The sequence below is a fragment of the Dreissena polymorpha genome, chromosome 4 (genome assembly GCF_020536995.1).
Source record: "Dreissena polymorpha isolate Duluth1 chromosome 4, UMN_Dpol_1.0, whole genome shotgun sequence".
NCBI lineage: Eukaryota > Metazoa > Mollusca > Bivalvia > Myida > Dreissenidae > Dreissena > Dreissena polymorpha.
Window position 1 is genome coordinate 31,527,167 of NC_068358.1, and position 20,148 is coordinate 31,547,314.

The window sequence follows — 20,148 nt, forward strand, 5'->3', positions numbered from 1 at the left end:
AATGTATTATATGATTTATAACAAATAAATTATAATCACAGATTTACAAGTAGTAATACTTTACACAATCAAAAAGACTCGTATGTTATGATATGTTGCAGAAATCTTCCAACAGATTCAAGTATCACACTATTAAAGTATAAGCACAAAAAAAATTTCAATAAATAACATTTACTTAATAGGTGGTTACTTCATGATTGCTTGTTTCAAGGCATCAGTGAACAAGTAATGCAGGGATAAAAGTTATGAATGAACATGTACAGCTTGTTGAGTAAAGGTCAACACAAGAAATATCTTTAAACAAGATGTGTTTGTGAAACACAATGTCCCCCTATATGACGTTTGACCTTGTAGGATGACCTTGACCTTGAACCTTTACCACTCAAAATGTGCAGCTCCATGAGATACACATGCATTTTAAATATAAAATTGCTAGCTTCAATATTGCAGAAGTGACATTACATGAGCACTTTTGACCCATATATTTGACCTTGAAGGATGACCTTGACCTTGACCTTTCACCACTCAAAATGTGCAGCTCCATGAGATAAACATGCATGCCGAATATCAAGTTGCTATCTTCAATATTGCAAAAGTATTCATAAAATAAGCGATTTGGGCCACATATATTTGACCTCTGACCTTGAAGGATGACCTTGACCTTGACCTTTCACCACTCAAAATGTGCAGCTCCATGAGATACACATGCATGCCAGATATCAAGTTGCTATCTTCAATATTGCAAAAGTACTCATAAAATGAGCGATTTTGGCAACATATATTTGACATCTGACCTTGAAGGATGACCTTGACCTTGACCTTTCACCACTCAAATTGTGCAGCTCCATGAGATACACATGCATGCCGAATACCAAGTTGCTATCTTGAATATTGAAATACTGCAAAAGTGTACATTAAATGAGCGATTTTGACCCATATATTTGACCTTTGACCTTGAAGGATGACCTTGACCTTGACCTTTCACCACTCAAAATGTGCAGCTCCATGAGATACATATGCATGCCAAATATCAAGTTCCTATCTTCAATATTGCAAAAGTTATTGCAAATGTTAAAGTTGGCGTAAACCAACCAACAGACCAACCAACCAACAGACCAACAGACCAACAGACATGGCAAAAACAATATGTCCCCCACTACTATAGTGGGGGACATAAAAAGATATTCGGCGTTGATAGTTCAATGAATGAGATCAAGGACAGCGAATGTCTTTTTTCTGTGCAGTTCTTAGCTGCATCACACGCAGTACGGGATGTTACGCCGAGTTTTCACGGCTTATTTTACATTATTACATATTGCTGGTCATAAACCTATAGATACAAAACAGAAAACCAAAAGAAGAATGGAAGTGAAATTTAAACATACGAGTCAACCGGCCACACGAGAAATATCCGTATTTATAGGCGCGTTCTTCAAACAAATCTGTTTCAGTGGTTTGTCGGGCATTGCTATTTGATTCGATTATTAACAGTATCGATAATCATCGCGCTCATGCTTAATACATTGGTCAATATGGTGGAATAATTATTGTTAAATTAATTAAAAATAATATTTATCATTGTATTGTTGAAAACACATTAAGAATCTACATATTTCTGGTCTAAAGAAAATTCCAGGTCACCTAGTTCACGGATAGCGTATTTATTATATAACTATTATTTTACTGGCCGCGAACTCCGGTGATGACCTGTATATAAACTCTGATATTCATACACTGGCCGCGAATTGACCCGGGTTGAAATGCAATGTATTAAAGTGAGGCCTTGCTTCCACTGCTCTTTATACTTTTACAAGTTAACATGTTGACAAGAATATGGAAGTAAGTACTAAATATGAGAACATAGCCTTTAAATATAAATGCGTTGCGCTGGTAATTCTCTGAAAATAAAAGGTGCACGCGCAAACTGTATTAATGTCGAGAATTGAGTGTAAAACTGTTCTACTATTAAGCCTTTTCATTAGAAATAAAATTGTTTCATGCAGTAAAACAGTGTTACAAAGACGCGGATATGTTTCCAATGTTCTGGTGGAATACTCAAATCAGCCAATGGAATAAATGAAGTGTATTCATTCGTACCTAGCCGCGGGAAATTTTATTTGAATTTTATTGGACACTTACAAAGGTCAGGAGAGGTGAAAAGCTGGCTTAATACAGCTTACGCCGAATAAGTCCACCAGGTTTTGGTACATCAACTTCAAAACTTTGCTTAAAGCTCCACTAATGCATTAATAACCTTCACCCAGTTGGTGGGTTCAAATTGTCCTGAGCAAGGTCTTAAGGGTTGCCTTTTTAACCGTGACTTAATTGTGTACTCTTAAAAGTTCAGTAAAATTTTATCTCAAATGCCATAAATATTCATTTAACAGGTGTTGAATTCTTCATGGCTTTTTTTCGATTTCTTCAAGATTTGTTGCACAAGTTAAAGGGAATCAGTGGGGAAAATTACAGTTTAGATGATTGCAAGATTTGTTATCTACAATGTAATAAACATCTGACTAAGATCACATGTGGAGGAAAGATATGTACAAGAATATGTCAAGGGATGCATGTGAAACCATTGTATCTGCTTACCATTTCTATATTAGATACAATAGTTGAACATTCAACCAATTCTCTGTTCACCCTATCAGAATCATTAGAGGGTACAGCTGATGATATATTAAAGAAGTTTGACACTTTATTTACCTGCTAAGACATATCATATAATTATAATATCGTAAAAGTGTAATTGAAGAATTGATTCAATTCAACAAAAAAATGCCATAATAGATCTCAAAAATATAGTAAACTATTTTAAACCAAACCAAATAGCACATGCGGGAAAGAAAAGTGATTATGGATTTTCTTTTAACACTGAACAACTCTATAAAATGCGATTAAAATTTGCTACTATATTTGCACATTAACATGATTAAAGAAGGGGTCACCAACTACAGTACAGCCAAAGCGGGACAAACGTATTTCGCGATCCGCGGCGGCAAGGCGAAACGAGTCGATGCCGCGTCAGTCGTTGAAGCTGCGTCAGTATGCCGCGGCAAGTCGCATTTCGCCGCAAAACTTCGCATCTGTCCACCGAGGCATGCCGCGATCCGCGACATGATGCCGAGTCGATGCGCATCATGAAATAAAAAATCTTTTTAAATTATAAGTTACATGTAGTTAACAAATTTTGAAAGAACAATTATAATAATAATTAAAATCATAATAAATTTATTGTGCGCAGATTGTATTAGCATATACATGTTAGCATAGTTAATGTGTCTGGCCAATTAAGTTTGTTTCCCGCCCGGAGTGTATGTATATCACACATAAACAAGGTCACGTAATTATGTTTTCGCACATACAAGTGGTCAAGGCTCCAGCATATGGTGGATTTATAAATTAATTGCATGTTGATTTTGCTATTATATTTAAGCTGAGAAAATTAGCAGTTTGAAGCCACATCAATAATCAAAACGGTGACGACGTATTTGTTGTTTTGTTAATTATCAGCTTATTATAACTATTGTTTGAATATGCGTATTTAAACACGTTTTATTTTGTTCATATTATACACTTACTATCGCTACTAATTACCCAATAATCCCGTATATTCCAGTTTTAAAGCAAATGCTGGTAAATATTTACGATACACAAACATTCTCGATATTTCCTTAAGTATCAAATACATTTTGGCATTTGTTACTATTTATAGAGATGATGAAATAACGTCTAATCGGGGCGTTTTTTTTCCACTGAACACGCGATTTACGCCTGACGTGATGTTCATGTATTTATACAACGTAAAATACACCCAAACTTTCCAAACGAAGTTCTACATGTCTGCATAATTTTCGCGCGCTTTTTATGAAACAAAGGATATTTTAGCACTTTTTATTTGACGCTAGAATTTACCAAAGGTCGCGTTAGCATTAAAATTCGGAAGTGTGTTTTGGATTACAAATTTAATAATGATAATCGAACGAAACATTAACAGTTGCGCGTAATTAATTATAGGCTACACATACATTTATGTACATGTAGGTGGATACCTGTACGAAAATGTTTGGGCAGACTGCAACCAGAGTATATACTGAATAAAATACACAAAATCTGTAAAGAATCTGGGCAGAAAATATTTGGTGTCCATTTGAAATGAGTTGAACCAGAATTCTATTTATAGATTTTTTCAATATAAACAAAGAACGAATTCTGTACAGATTTCACGAATTATTTAAATTAAGCGGACTTTTTTCGGGGCAGAAAAAAATCTGGGCAGAATTAAATCTGGGGAGAACCAAAATGTGATAATATAATTCAGTACAGAATAAAATCTGTATACTATTAAATGCTGTACAGAAAATTTTCTGTACAAAAAATGTATACAGGAAGAAAAAGCAAAATATACAGACTGTCAATAAAAAACATTTTTTATTGAAATTATAAAATATAAACAATAAAATATACATAATGAAATAAACTGACAGTCATTTTTTTGTTGTTGATCTGATTATGTTATGACAGGGTAAAAATCACAATCTAACACCCCCTATGTTCAGTCTCAATTTAAACAAGAGATACTATAAAAATGTATGCCAGTCCAATGTGCAACAAAGTAATTAGTTCATCAGTTGCTTAAGTTGTTTTTTTTAATAAGTTTATTTCATTTTTTTCCTGGAGTATTCTATTTGGAGTGTAGTGTCACTGCCTTGTTGAGGGAGGTGTCATCTGGCACTGTTTTGTTGTGGTCTTTGCACCTCATCTGGACATAACCTATCAGGAAAAAATAAATGTTTACATATTACATAATTATATCATTCCTAAAAACTGATACATGGTGAAACTACTTACTACTCTGTTTCAAAATTCTTGTTATTTACAATATTAATGCCATACCTGTATTAAAGTCATCATACATCAAATGCCATCCCAACAAACTTCATTTATAGCACAGACATCCAATTGCATTTCAAACCATTGTCTGATTCTAGTATTAACAAGCAAATTTGTTGGATTGATATCCCCCGCCAATATGCTTCTGGACACAAAAGTGTTATATTTGACACTCAAAAAATGCATTTTTTCAAGATACAAAGGGCCATTACTCCGTTATTAACAAATGGTGTACAATGCCATTTGGAGTGCATCATCCTCTTATCCATATATATACTCATACCAGGTTTCAATGAAATCCGCCAAAGCACTTCCAAGATATGGCTCCGGACACAAAAGTGCCGGATGGACGGAAAGACGGACGGATGGACGGACAACGCCAAAACAATATCCCTTCGCCTATGGCGGGGGATAATTAGACCCAAAGTTATAATTCTCAATAGTTTTTCGGTATTTCGTAAGTTTGACTTTGACCTTGATCCGACAAACCGCAAACAACTTAATTTTCTTAGTCTGCATGATTGTTGATTTTGTTGAATTTTTGGCTGTTGTCAACAGCATATCAACAATATGCCTGTCATATCATTGTGGTAAGTAAACCTACTCACAGTTTCCTGGAATAGCTGTTTTACCAAGACCAAGTGCATATACTTATGTCAGTAACAGACAACTGCACTACTTAATTAAGAGTTAGGGGGAGACTGGCTGTAAAAAGGATTAAGCTACACGCAAAATTTGAGTCAAATACCTCCAAGCTCAAGTTATTGAGCAGTAAGCTTTCTTATTTTTAGTGACACATTTGGGCTCTATATGCTATCCCAAGCTTGGCCTCAATGCAAGCTCATCAATTGAGTCTAGGCAAACTTAATATGTTATTGACCAGATACACCCTACCCGCATCTAATAATCTCAATTTAAATATTCTTTGAAAACCAGGTCATAAACTTAAATAAAATTCCTACCACTATTTCATTGTGTTAAATACCTAGAAAAAAAAACAAGACAAAATGTACCTTTGCAGGCAGAAATGATGACGTGCTCGTTCCCCGCCAGCAGACCCTGGCCTCTTGACCGTGCTAATGTCTCCCTCTGTATTATGGCTGTTTAAAAATAAATCAAACACTTCATTCACCTTATCTGAAACTAAAAATTATATTTTAAGACAGAAGTTGAACTTTTTTAAAATATGTGAATATTGCTTAACAAACATTAAATTGAAGCATTTTTCTAAGTTTCAATTTGTAAGCAAATTTAAAACAAAGTAAAATACTGACAACAGATTAAATACATATTTTGATGACAGAAAAAGCAAATTTCAACATACCTCTGGTATTAATGATGATTCTTCCCTCATAGTCTTCTGCGCCTCATTTCATTGAACATTTTGATTTTCGCTTGAAAACTTGACATGTCAAGTCTCTGTGATTTTGTCGCACACTTACAAGTGTATTGTCCTTTTCAAAGTAGACTAAACCAAACATCTTTAAACCATATATATTACAACACTTTTATATTGTTATCTCTTATTTCCTAATTGTTTCTTTTTATAATGTTTTTTTTCTTGCAATGTCACAAATTTTGTAATGTTAAAGCACTGGCATTCCAATGGATATTTTCATTAAAAGAGAGCCAATTACCCAACGTATATGTGGTGAAAGAGTAAATTTACCACACCTGATGCTGGTGTTTGAATATACTTGGGTAATTGGATCTCTCTATCTTTGGATATCAGTTAAAATGTCACAGCTGAGATACAGCAGGCAACATCTTCTAGCAATTTTCAGTATTTTGGGACAATTTATCCAACAAAAGGCAAAGAATAAAAACTTTGTAAAATATTAAACCTTATTTCACTCCATTGCAGATTTTTCTTGAAGCCTGTTGGTTTAAGTTTTAACTTTCTATGTTCCTTATGACATGAAAAATATTGCTGTATTTTGTTGTTCCTTATAATATGCTGTATATGTTTGGTCATTTTAACTATTGTATGAATTGATTCAATTGAACATTACTGTTGGTTTTCGTTGAATACAGAAATGTTTCCTGCAATAAGCAATTTGAAACTGAAAGCAGAAGTCTGTTTCTTAAATTATACAAGTCCCATTTTAAAATTTTTGTATTAGAATTTTTTCTAAGTCAAACATTCTGCCTTATTTTTCTACCCAGTACAAAAATTCTGCCTTGCTAAAATGCAACGTGCTAAAAATCTTTCTTGTAAAATTGTAAGTGTTAAAATTCTGTCTGGTGTAATAATCTTTACAGATTAAAGTTTGCTTCATTGTAATTCTGCATAGAAAATCTGTACAGATTTCAAGGTATATTCTGGGTCTGTGTCCGCTATGTACAGAATAAATGAATTCTGTCTTGATTCTGGGCAGATTTTGTAAAGACTCAGTGCAGAATTTGCATAGAATTTTCATACAGGTATCTTTTCACTCTATCCGCCGCGTACGTATGCGGCGGATTTACTCTGCGAAAGTACGCGAGGTTAATACAGACTTGGCGTCGTTGCGCGGATCGATGCTGAGAGCCACGGCGATACGCCGCGTGAACACACGATTCGGCCGCCGCGTACTAATAATCTGGCCGTGGCATAGCCGCGGATTATGTTTGTGCCGCGTTGGCTGTACTGTACATAATAGCAGGTTCAGAAAATCTCTGAGCAAGGCTAATCAAAAGAAATAAGCCGCTCTCTGGGAAAACCGGGCTTAACGCATACGCATAATGTCATCCAAGATAAGTCAGTACTTTATGCACAGGCTTATCACAGATGACACTTTCACACTTAATTGAAATATTCATTTAAAGAAGACACTCCTTAGTTAAAATCCAGTTAAAAGGAAAGTGTTGTCCCTGATTAGCAATTGCAGACTGGACAGGCTAATCTGGGACGACACTTTTCGCACATTCATTACGCTTCATTTTCCCAAAGCAAGGTTAAAATAAACTTCCAATGCCATGGCATTTACCTGTATGGCATGTTCATCAATGGAGTTAAGATGAGTGAGATCACCATACAGGTCAGTTTTAGTGTAGCCTAGCCTTATTGGTGGAGGGAAGCCTCGCGTGGTTTTCAGAATGTTGATGGGATGGAACGTGTCTGGTGCCTCCATTGCGGTTATGTTGTGTGCCGTGTCTTACACTGCTGCTGTCCGAGAATAGACACCCTGAAACAGACATCAGTGGGTTTTCTTTGGTCCAATTTAGGGTCAATTTTTTTATGAAAAAAGTAAATATTTTCCCCAAAATTGACTGCCTAAAATCCCAATGGATTGTTTCAACATTTTTATATTTTTTATAAAAAATTCATTTTCATACAAGCTCTGTAAGTTGCACCTAAGTAAATATATAATATTCAGAACATTTTTAATCTAAATTTATAACAACACCCTTTTCCCAATTGTATTCTAAAGTGACACAATTTTTCCAAATCCTTATGGGCACCGGCCCAATTCCCAAAATGCAGGTACAAAGAAACACTGAACATTGAAAACTTGTTTAGAAACATGTACAAGTAGTCACATCTTTTTTCATAACACACAGAAAACAAAGTAAAGCATGTGAATGCATTCACTGCTGAGCGCAAAATGTCAGGGGTGCGAATTTTTCATCAATTAAGAAAATCTAAAATAAGGTAAAAATCTCTCCACCACTAAAATAGCACTTACAGTGATCAAGATATACATTAGTGTCCTATTATTTTATTGCAGCCAAAAACAACTGTTTCTTTGATTAATTATTTCCCCATTACAAGCTATGACTTTCCAAATCATCTTATTTATCAATATCAATTTATCAACAATTAATTTCAGGTTTTCTTTCTTTAATAAACCATGTCCATAAAATATACTATTCTTATTTGGACATTAAAGGGGCCTTTTCACAGATTTTGGCATTTTTTTTAACTTATTCATTAAATGCTTTATATTGATAAATGTAAACATTGGATCGTAAAAGCTCCAGTAAAAAATCAAGAAAAAAATTAAAAAAAGGAAAAGAACATTGCCCGGAGCAGGTTTTGAACCAGTGACCCCTGGAGTCCTGCTAGAGTCCTGAAGTAAAAACGCTTTAGCCTACTGAGCTATTCCGCCGAGTACACGTTTGTGACGTATTTTATACCTTATATAAGCAATCTTCGTAGTTTCACAAAATTTAACGACAAAAACAGAACTCTCCAAATTATTCAATCGTTTCGCGTTGCAACGCTTTATAATTTTTAGGTTTTAAAATCGTCAAAAGATGCATATAATGGCTATATTAGAGCATGGTTAATGTTCAGTATTACTGTTTCCTCACAAATATCATAACTAAAACGAAAACTTACGAATCTGAAACAACTTTTTTCAATTTTGTCAATTTACCAAAGCGTGAAAAGATCCCTTTAAAGTCTTGAATGGTAAAATTAATGATTAATCATAAAACCAATTTATTACATTGCCTTCTTTTTATACTGTGATTTACATATTTTATCAACAGTTTTATATTAATGTTTTCTTGTTAAATACAGTTCTCTTATAATTTCATGGTTCCGTTTTCTTATAATGTGGTTTAAAAATCACTAAAATAATTTTTAATTAGATCTACCTAAACCTTTTTTTATGGATCTTATACATCACTGCTATGTAGGTTGCTTTGTTGTTTTTTTGTTATGTTTTTACAATAAAATGACAAAAAGTTAAACAACATATCATAAACTTCAAACTATCTATACAATTAATATTATACAATTAACAAGAACTAATATTGACTAATACAAATCTATAATATACATGTAAATCTTCATCCAAATGCAAAACATTTTACCTGATAGCATATTCCTACCAAAAAAATCCTTCCTACCACATTTCCCGAGTACTACTCACTCAGTTATGTAATGAAGTAAGAAGCCAAGGAAACCACTAGTTTGCTCACAGTGTGTGCAGCCCTATATGGCGCACCAAAGGGGTCGAAACTTTAACTTCTGCTCGAGCAGAAAAAAATGCTGCTCGAGCAGCATTAAAATGCTGCTCGAGCAGGATATTGCTGCTCGAGCAGCAATTTACTGGTCGAGCAGCATTTAAATGCTGCTCGAGCAGCAAAATTCCTGCTCGAGCAGCAATATGCTGCTCGAGCAGCATTTATTTTTAGAATAAGCCATTGAACCCGTCAGCCAATCAAATTTGAGCTTACAAACGGACGACATTAGCTATCTCTACGGAAACGAAATAGACCGGTGAAGCGTCAATAACAGTCAATATTGTCAGATCGTGAGATCTGACGATTTTCACAGTACCCTCGTGATATTGCTCCGATTAGTTGCCGTGAAAAATGTCAGATTGATGAAAAATAATATTTAACGCATTGTTGTTTCACTTCAACTTAATTTCGCGTTTTAACAGCTCGCAGTTATTTTCGGACATCTTTTTTTTCGGACGTTGAACCTAAACACATTGTTCACAACAAAGATATCAAAACAGTAGTTCTAACACCATGCAAACATTTGAATTTTAAAACGATTTTCGTTTTAAATGCTATATATATCGATGATGTACATGCATTACGTTGTAAAGAAATATGGTAATGCCTAATTTACAGTCATGAGTGTTGCAGTTTTTTAATACAAAGATATAGCATTGATTTAAGAAAATACTTTCAGATTATAATATATATATATATATATATATATATATATATATATATATATATATATATATATATATATATATATACATATATATTATTTCAGCTTAAAAAAGTTAAAAACTGATTATGAACCAAATTCAGTTCCACAAATGTTTAATCCCAATCGGTGTTTTTATCATTATTTTAGCTAATTCACATGTACACTCAATTCAGGAAAACTATTGTATTATATTTCACACAATCATATTTACCACTATCATCATGTATTTAACATGTCAATAAGCTCGATTGGTAATGGTCGGTTCGGCTTGGGCAATGCTTTAAAGTACCCCGTGTACTCTTAAGTATACTTTAATGTACCCCGGGTACGCTAAATATACCTAAACGTACCGTTGGTCTGTCTGTCAGTGCAGTCACTCACAAACTTTTCAGTGCTTTATCTCAGAAACGCAATATAAGTTTTCAACATGAAACTTTATGGGTGTATAAATATAGCTGAGGAGAGGTGCCATGCACAAGAACCATAACCCGTCGCTTTCTGATATAAGAGTTATTTCGCTTTGTTGTTTTTGTATGATGTAACTAGGGCTATATCTCAGATACTATACAAGATTTTAACATGAAACTTCATGGGTGTATAATTATCAATGCACGAGAACCATAACCGTATACTTTCTTACGTAACTGTTATTGCCCTTTCTTGTTATTGTTATTTTATGATGTAACTTTTAAGGGCTATATCTCATATATAGAACCATGCATAAGAACCACAACCCTTCACTTTCTTATATAAGAGTTATTGCCCTTTGTTGTTTTTATATGATGAAACTTTTCAGGGCTTTATCTCAGAAACTATAAATACAAGATTTCAACATGAAATTTCATAGGTGTATAATTGTCAATGAGAATAAGTGCCATGCACAAAAAACATAACCCTAGTACATATGTACATGTCTGATGTTACTTTACAGGACTATATCACAGATACTATACACGATTTTAAGATGAAATTTAATGGATGTTAAGATATCAATGAGGAGAGGTGTCATGCACAAAATCTATAACCCTACACTTTCTTAAATAAGAGTTATTGCCAATTGTTTTTTTTATGTTGTTACTTTTAAATAAGTGAGATAAGGGTACAACCCTTCAAATAAACTTTTCTGTTAGTTCTGCACCCATCAATAATCAAAATTTATTTGGCGGGGGATATCAATTAAACGAATTTGCTTATTATTAGTCTCAACGTTGAAAAAGACTTAATATTTTAAGTAGCAATGAGAATATAAGACACAACAGACTCATCAGTCATCAGTATTATGTTAACATATCTTTAGTCAGTTACTTAACTAGGGCAAATAAAGTTGAAGTTTATCAGGTGGTCTAAAAGTCCTCACCGCCTAGCAGATAAGTCTACAAAGTATTTTAAAACCGGTTCATGAACATGAAATGATAAGTCATTTACGCCATCGGGATTATTTATTTTAAGTCAATATGTTTTTGGAATCTTAAGGCACTCATTGAAAAATACACCACTACATAAATAAATATCTAGGTCGATTGTGATTCTGTCAAGCAATGATTATCATATCAATTATTATCTCCTGAGTTATTCTTTTTTTCTTGCACTTATCATAATCTAACCATCTGCATTATTTTTGCCAAACAGGTGGTTTTGCAATCTGAGCACCACAATCATCAATATTTTTGTGTGGATATAAAGATGTTATAAAAATGTAGGATTTAAAACCTTCAGTTTTATTGTGCTGTACTTGTTTAGGAGATGTGTAATACCAACTGGCTACTTCTGTTTTCAGAACTAAAAGGCACAGAAGGATTTTATTAATATTTTGTTGAGTTCTCAGATTAATCGAGCCCAAAGCACTTCCTGCTACAAAACATATTTTCGAGCAACAACACATATTGATAATATCCATTTTAATGCCGTGCGGGTCTTTACAGTGGAGTGATTGAGTCGCACAGATATGTTTGCCGCACTCCATGAATCAGAAGTCTGCGTCTCACGAATAGTCTCGATAAACTGAATCATGGGCCTGTCGCAACATTGTGGGATGCTTTTTCATGACCATACATTTGGCAGTCTGGAAATAAAGTAAAAGTCATTCATACTTAACTTAAAAAACAACAACATTTGTTTGCAATAAGAAAAGCATATATTCACTAGATTAAGTGTTCACAAAAAATACTATTTCTGAAAATAAAATTGCAAGAACGATAGTTTGACAGTGAAAAGTATTCATGTTTTATGCATCATAAATATACAATCACATTAAGACACTGAAAAACAACTTTTCATACAAAATAATATAATGGAGCAAAGAGAATGCTATTTTTCATTATATGACACATTAATAAATTAAAATATTATGGTTATGGGGCCATGCATAGTTGAGATTAACCATAATGTCATAAGAGAGGTTCAGTATCAATTTGAAGTGAATCGGTGTAGAAATGAAGAAATTATAGTAAAAGGCAATTTTGGGTGGGCGTGGTCTATGTGGGCGTGGCCAATGTGGGCGGGGCACCCCAGGGTTGGTAATGGGGCCATGTATAGTTGAGATTATCCGTATTGCCATAAGAGAGCTTCAGTATCAATTTGAAGACATTCGGTGTAGTCTCCGGTGCACTCAAAATATGCAGCTCCATGAGATACACATGCATGCCAAATATCAAGTTGCTATCTTGAATATTGCAAAAGTTATGACCAAGGTTAAAGTTTTGGGACACACACACACACACATACAATGACAGACAGGCCAAAAACAATATACCCCCGATCTTTCGATCCAGGGGCATAAAAATGAGTAAAAATCTCTGACCCGGCCCCACCCCAACCCACATAACTTTTGACCCAGGGGTCAGATCAAAATTCCAAATAGTGCAGGGTCGCACATATGCTCATAGCTACCATGTGTGTAAGTTTCAAGGTTCTAGTGCTTAAAGTGTAGGAGGAGAAAGTGGCCAGGACGGACAGAAGACGGAGATAACCACAATATCCCCACTTTTTCTCCGAAAAGCGTGGGGATATTGAAGCCTAAATGAAAAATTTTCTCAAATTTTAGATGTTAAGTTATGGCAACAGTTCTGTTTGTATTGCATAGGGAAAGGGTTCAAGTTTTATAAATGAGTAGGGCCGTTCTGTCAGATGTAATCACTTTTTCACAACAAAAGATGTTAACCAAATGTTTTGAATTTTTTTTTATAAATGTACATGTCTTTTGCACTTAATAAAATCCCATTAAAACATGTTATCAATATTTTGTGTGTTTTGTCAACATGCAGTATGTTCTTAAGCAAAATTTAAATACAAAATCAGAAGTGTTCTAAAAAAAAATATGGAAAAATTAAATTTTCATGTTTTTTAATACATATTTTTCAAAACTATACTCCTAAAAGTTTTTTACCTGGCCTCAAAGCAGTGTATCTTAAAGTAAAAACTCAGATTTATCATAATATAGGATGACCTTCAAATATATGTGAAGTTTTTTTTTTTATTATATAAGAAAATCTGCAAAAACTAGCTTTTGCCAAAACTGTATACAATTTTCAAACATGTGTACACTTGGGACACTTACATGACTTTTGTATACAAGTTAAATAAGCAAACCAATCAACATATATAAATACTTTTTAAATTTGTATTACATTTGACTATACAAATTAATGTTTCCCCAAATAATGTTCTGTGTCCGTTTGATGATTTAAGGTTGATGTTTAGAGATTTAAGGTTATTTGTACTTGACAACTTTAGTTATCATTTATTCTAAGAAATACCCAAACAGTCAGTAATATAGAATACAAATTAAATTTGCATAAAATATTCTTATAAAATTATAAGATAAGTTACAGGGAACTTGAATTGTTTGCTGAAACGATCTAGCATGATTTTAGGCCAAATCTGTACACTTGGGACATTTTCAAAATGGATGAAAATCTGAAGAAAAATAGCATAACTTTTATATGTATTTCATTTGAGGTATTTTTGTGGCCCTAAATATGTTTATAACCGATGGGATATCAGAGGCATAAGGAATCTCCATAATTATGCAGTCTGTCATAGATCTGTATTTTCAATAAAACAACACATATATTTCACAAATTGTAGATACATTTGACCTGGTTTTAAATATTTTTCACATAGTTGTATATATTTTACTTTGGTTTCATAATTTATCTTGTTCTATATAATAAAGATCTATTATACATTGCTCTCTATATGCTGGAGATCTATATGCTGGGCATTGTTCTCTATACAAATGGATAGCATACCTTGTTCTCTACATATCAAATGATGTTCTCTACATATTAAACATTGTTCTCTATGGCATTGACCTTGATCTTTAAATATAAGACATTATGCCTCTTCTATATGTTGGAATTTGATATCTATATATAAGACATTGCTCTCTATACTTGAAGTTGATCTAATATTGTGTTCTCTATATATTGGACGCTTTTCTATAAATATTGAACATGGTTCTGTATACAAATACATGTTTATATTTTTTTATAACAGTTGATCTCGTTTTCTATAATATGTGTCTTGTTCTGATAAAACTGGGCTAAATTCATGTGCGTAAAGTGTCGTCCCAGATAAACCTTTGCAGTCCGCACCGGCTTATCAGGGACGACACTTTCCGCTTAAACTTGATTTTCGGTAAGAAGGGACTTCCTTCAAACTAAAAATACCATAAAAGCGGAAAGTCTCGGCTCTGATTAGCCTGTGCAGTCTGCACAGGCTAATCAGGGACGAGACTTTACGCACATGAATTAAGCCCAGTTTTCTCAGAACAAGACACATATAATTCACTGTTCTATATTTAGACCTTGCTCTCTATATATTAAACATTATATTCTCTATATATCGGACCTTGTTCTTTATAAATTAGACCTTGTTCTTTTTATACTTTATACATTAAATACGATGTCCTCTTACTTGACCTTCCTCTGTAATACAATATATCCTCTATATATTTTGGTAATGTGTCATTAAAAATGAATGAAATAATAATAAGTGCTGTACCGTTGTTTATCGAAGGTTTTAACATGGTTTTTAGTTTAGATGTGTAGGAATTGTACCACAAGGGTGACAGTCTGCGTGGTTTAATTATAAGTGTCTGAAAGACTTTTTCATCCATCATATTTGACATTTGACCATGTTCAACTTTTATTTTGGCTTTTTTTTCAGTTGCTTTTGAATGCTTTATTAAATCAAAATTTAATCATTAATTCCGCTATAATGTAAGTTTGTTTTCACTTTCTTGAGGTTTATAAGAAAAACATTCATTTTGTGTCCCAAGTGTACATGTACAACATTGAATAACCAACTTAAGGCTAACATTGAAGATAATTGGAGAAACATTTTGATTAAAATTGACATTAATTTGAGAAGAGGAAACGTGTTTTTGTAATAATGTTATGGAAAAGTCAAATATAATTCCCACACATTATCATTTATATGCTTATATTTTTCTTCTGAAGACAAAATATGGAGACATACCCATATAATAAGAGTAGTTAACCCCCAGCGTGAAGACAACACCTTTTTCTCTTGGAGATTACACCCTTCTGTGTACTTCTTTCCAGAAAATTAGTGCCTTTGTTTATTTTTTAAAAGCTATCACCTGTCCATCAAACATGATAAAAAATTCGTACACTTGGTACAATGCAATATTTGTCTTGCAAAAAAAGTTCACAAGGTTTTGGCATCAAATTTTCAGTACATCTAGTGATAAGCATTAATGGTTTGAAGAAAATGATGTAAAACCTTGAAAATTCTATCTTATGAAAAATTTAAAATAACTTTCTTGCAAAATGTACACTTGTGACAGGGACAAATTCTGACCACATTTAGTATTCAGCTGTTCAAAATTTACATGAACAAATAATTGTATAAATACCTGTACAAATGTGTAGAAAAAACATGTGACAGGTTAAAAGGACACTTTTTGCCTATAAATATTGAAGCACTTTATGATCCCATCTCTTAATATACATGAAGAGAGTTGAAAATTGTGGCACAAAATTGACAAGAACATCATTGCTTTGAACACTTGCTACAAAAGATATCAACCTAAGTAAGAAGCATTGTTTTATTTTTCTTAAAGCATATGAATTTTTATATTCATTAAATGATGGCAATACCTAATATTTCTGAAAGTTTTATTGAAGTATAGAATTGAAAAATGCCTTTTACATAAAATGTCACGCAAAACCAGTACACTTGGGGCAATTTTAAGGATATTTTTCAATATATTTTGTTAATGAAGAAAGTTATTGAGAAGAATTTTCACATTTAAGTTAATCACATGGAAACACTTCTGTAAGATAGAAAAAGAACTCAAACAAGCTTAATGGTAAGAAAATAAATGCATGTTTTATTTAGGCTTCATTAATTTTTAAATCACCCATAGGATATGATGCGGCATTTGTCTTTACGGAATATAAAAAAAATCAATCATTTTTACCCATAACTTTGCGCTGTAATAAATTTGCTATTCTGTGTGCTCTTTTACCAAGCTTGATTAGGAATTTTTGAAAACGCGTCATGGAGATTTTCTTTCACCATTAAAAATAACAGTTCACGGATTCAAACCATAATTCCTGATTAATATGTTGCTACAGTGGAAACCTGTTCTTAGCATACCATGTCAGCCAAAATTATGCTAATAACAGGAATATGCTATTAACCGGAACACACATTTTAGCATAAATATAGCAACTGGGGGCATACAATAAGTCAAATCTGTTAATAATTGATCGTCAAAGTGAAATTTAAATTCAACATTGTATATGATTGATGTTTAAGATAACTATTTATCAAATGGAATTGTATTCTTAGGTATTTGCATTTGCATTTGAGCATATTTTTGCAAATTTAAAGCATATTTTCTTGGCATTCTGAGAATGTTCTATGCTATAAAGACTTTAAGTGAATTCTGAATATTGGGGTTAAAAATTATGCTATTAATAGAAGAAAAATACATTAAAATTTAAGAATTAATCTGTGCTTTGACATTCTATATGCTAATAACAGAAATATGCTATTATCAGGTATGCTAATAAGTGGAATCCAGAAATTATCCTTCAGTCTGACAGAATTTCGTAGCCTGTCAGACCAAACATCTGACAGATTATTTTACATTTTGCAGTGTCTGACTTGGCTTCTCACTTTTGAGTACATGATTCTAAATGTTTTAGATTCAACACTAGTTTCCTCAACCTCAGGACACCAGAGCTCCTGTGATGCAAATATACTTAAAGAGATATGTTTTTTCCCTGCAAATTGTGTTTAGTTCCTCACTTCTTGTTAAAAACAAACCTGTTACCCTCCGATTGACTGTCAATTTAAAAAGCAAACTTCAATACATATTCCTGTTTGTATTCTTGTATGAAAATGTCCACAACATATGGGCGTAGTTATATGGGGACTGAATATTCAAATACTGGTTCTAGGCCCAGGAAACGGACTCGAAAGCATTTAAAATAAGTAGGAATTACTTTCTATGCAATCGAGCTAAAATAAATAGGTTTAAACAAATATTCAAATACATGTAGGTTAAGAAGTACAGTAAATGACATGACAAAATGCTGTTAGAACATATCATCATTCTTAATTCTAAACCAGCTATACATGACATTATTCTTAAGAGGGGCATTTCAGAATAAAGATAAAAAGATACAAACGATTCGCAATAGAAAAATTATTTACTGCAAATATTTTTTATCGAAATTATTTCCGTCAAGACATGTTGTACAATAGCATGCCATGGTTAAAATGAGTGTGTAATACAATGCCTAAACTCTTTCTGCAAAGTTTGGGAAGTCTGCTTAAGGGACATTTAAATGGAAGGACAGATGAAAGGTAACTCATTATAGTGCCAGCAATGTAATTATTATGCAATTTTTTCGCAGTTCAGAGCTGAAAATAACATCCCAGATTTTAATTATGCACTGCCAAGTTATTCAATAAATAGCAAATTGTAAACATTTCAATTATGAAAAATTAAACAACTTGTAATTCAGACACAACTCACATTTTACCTGTTGTTAGCTTTGAACAAGCTTATTGGCCTCGGTGAAAAATAATTTACACTGAAATTGAGAAAAGTCCTCGCGAACTCAGTGCCCCAGATAATTATTTGGGAAATAGGGTTTTCAACCATTGATTTTGAAAAATAGGGTGATTCCATTCTTCATATAGGGTAAAATGAGTAATAAAAATGCATACCTTAAAATAATTGCTGATTTACTTCCGTTGACGCTGCACACTTGTATTGATTCAATAGAACTGTAAACTATCATCATAAATTTTAAAAAACTGATGTTTCGTAATATCTTTAATCCTTGAAACTGTCCATGATATAAACTTTAAAAAATGTCGACAATTTCTAACTTCTTTTTATACTTTTAACAGGTTTGTTAAGTCACAGACTTTCCATCATGTTTTTTGGATGTCAACTCATTTGCTGTATACACAGTTTCTAACAAAATCGATAACACGAATGATTCAGCACTGATTGCCTCTTGCTTTCTTGATTCGAAAAAGTTTGCGATCGGCTGATTTTTTGGCGCAACAATCTCGGACGTCTATCGACCTCTCTTAGCTATTTTTATTTCGCATTGTAATAGAAACTGAAAGTACAGACGCTTTACAAATACATGCACAATGAGCGACGAATTAGGTCAGATTGAAAACGCATAGCGTTTGAATAACTAATTACTATGACCGTTTGCTGAGCTTGCTGAATGTAAGCGTCACCGCATTACGATAACAATTCCAAAGAGAAAATACCTAAAATGAGCAAAGCATTTTTAAACGAAGTTTTGTATTGTTAATTTGACGAATTTGCGTAAAAGTCAAATTGGTTGCGTTTTCAATACTCATGATATTGTATTTCTTTGCATTTTTAAACATTTTAATAGGGTGAAAGACGCAGATACGCAGCTTATCTGGGGCACTGAGAACTGGTTAACAGACATAATATTTTGGATAATTGTAAAAGTTAGGACAGCAGATATACATGTATGGGGAGAACGAGAAACGTAAACAATGTTAACCAGAAAGGCACAATCACAGGCAATCGGCACCTGTGTCGGAAGCAATTATTAAGAATCATTAAGAAAGTAAATCGATAGACACAGAGAACCTACACTTGCGCACCCATTGAGCAATTCTTATCAGTCATCGTCGTGATTTTCGCAAAAGTTTTAACAGCCGTTAGACATTTATGGTCGATTTTCTTATTAAGCGAATGGCAACAATTTTTTGATCGACTAGTTTGCAGACAAAATATAAAGCACTTACCGCGTGTCACTGTTAAACTTTAAACAGGTCGTCACATAAACTTGCAGAAGATGTGAAAAAAGGCACCATCATGGTGGCAGCCATTTTTTCCAAACAAACCAGTTTCGCACCATGTGGCAAATATAACAAGAGTTCTGATTGGCTAATGCCATAATCTAAAAATAAATGCTGGTCGAGCAGGATTTTTCTGCTCGAGCAGAAAAAATGCTGGTCGAGCAGTAAATTTGCTGCTCGAGCAGCATTTTGCTTGTCGAGCAGCATTTAAATGCTGCTCGAGCAGCATTTTTTCCTGCTCGAGCAGAAGT

At 33.3% G+C, this 20,148-nt stretch overlaps 1 protein-coding gene across 4 annotated transcripts in view; it reads right to left on the reverse strand.

The window, feature by feature from the left end:
- The window catches only part of LOC127879772 (uncharacterized), a 114,331-nt gene that overhangs the window by 43,914 nt on the left and 50,269 nt on the right, over positions 1-20,148 (reverse strand). For all 4 annotated transcript variants that reach the window (XM_052426825.1, XM_052426824.1, XM_052426823.1 and 1 more), the window contains exon 2: positions 7,863-8,060. In XM_052426825.1, the coding sequence (XP_052282785.1) occupies positions 7,863-8,006 (144 nt within the window). In that variant the 5' untranslated portion in view covers positions 8,007-8,060. The remainder of the gene's footprint in view (positions 1-7,862; positions 8,061-20,148) is intronic.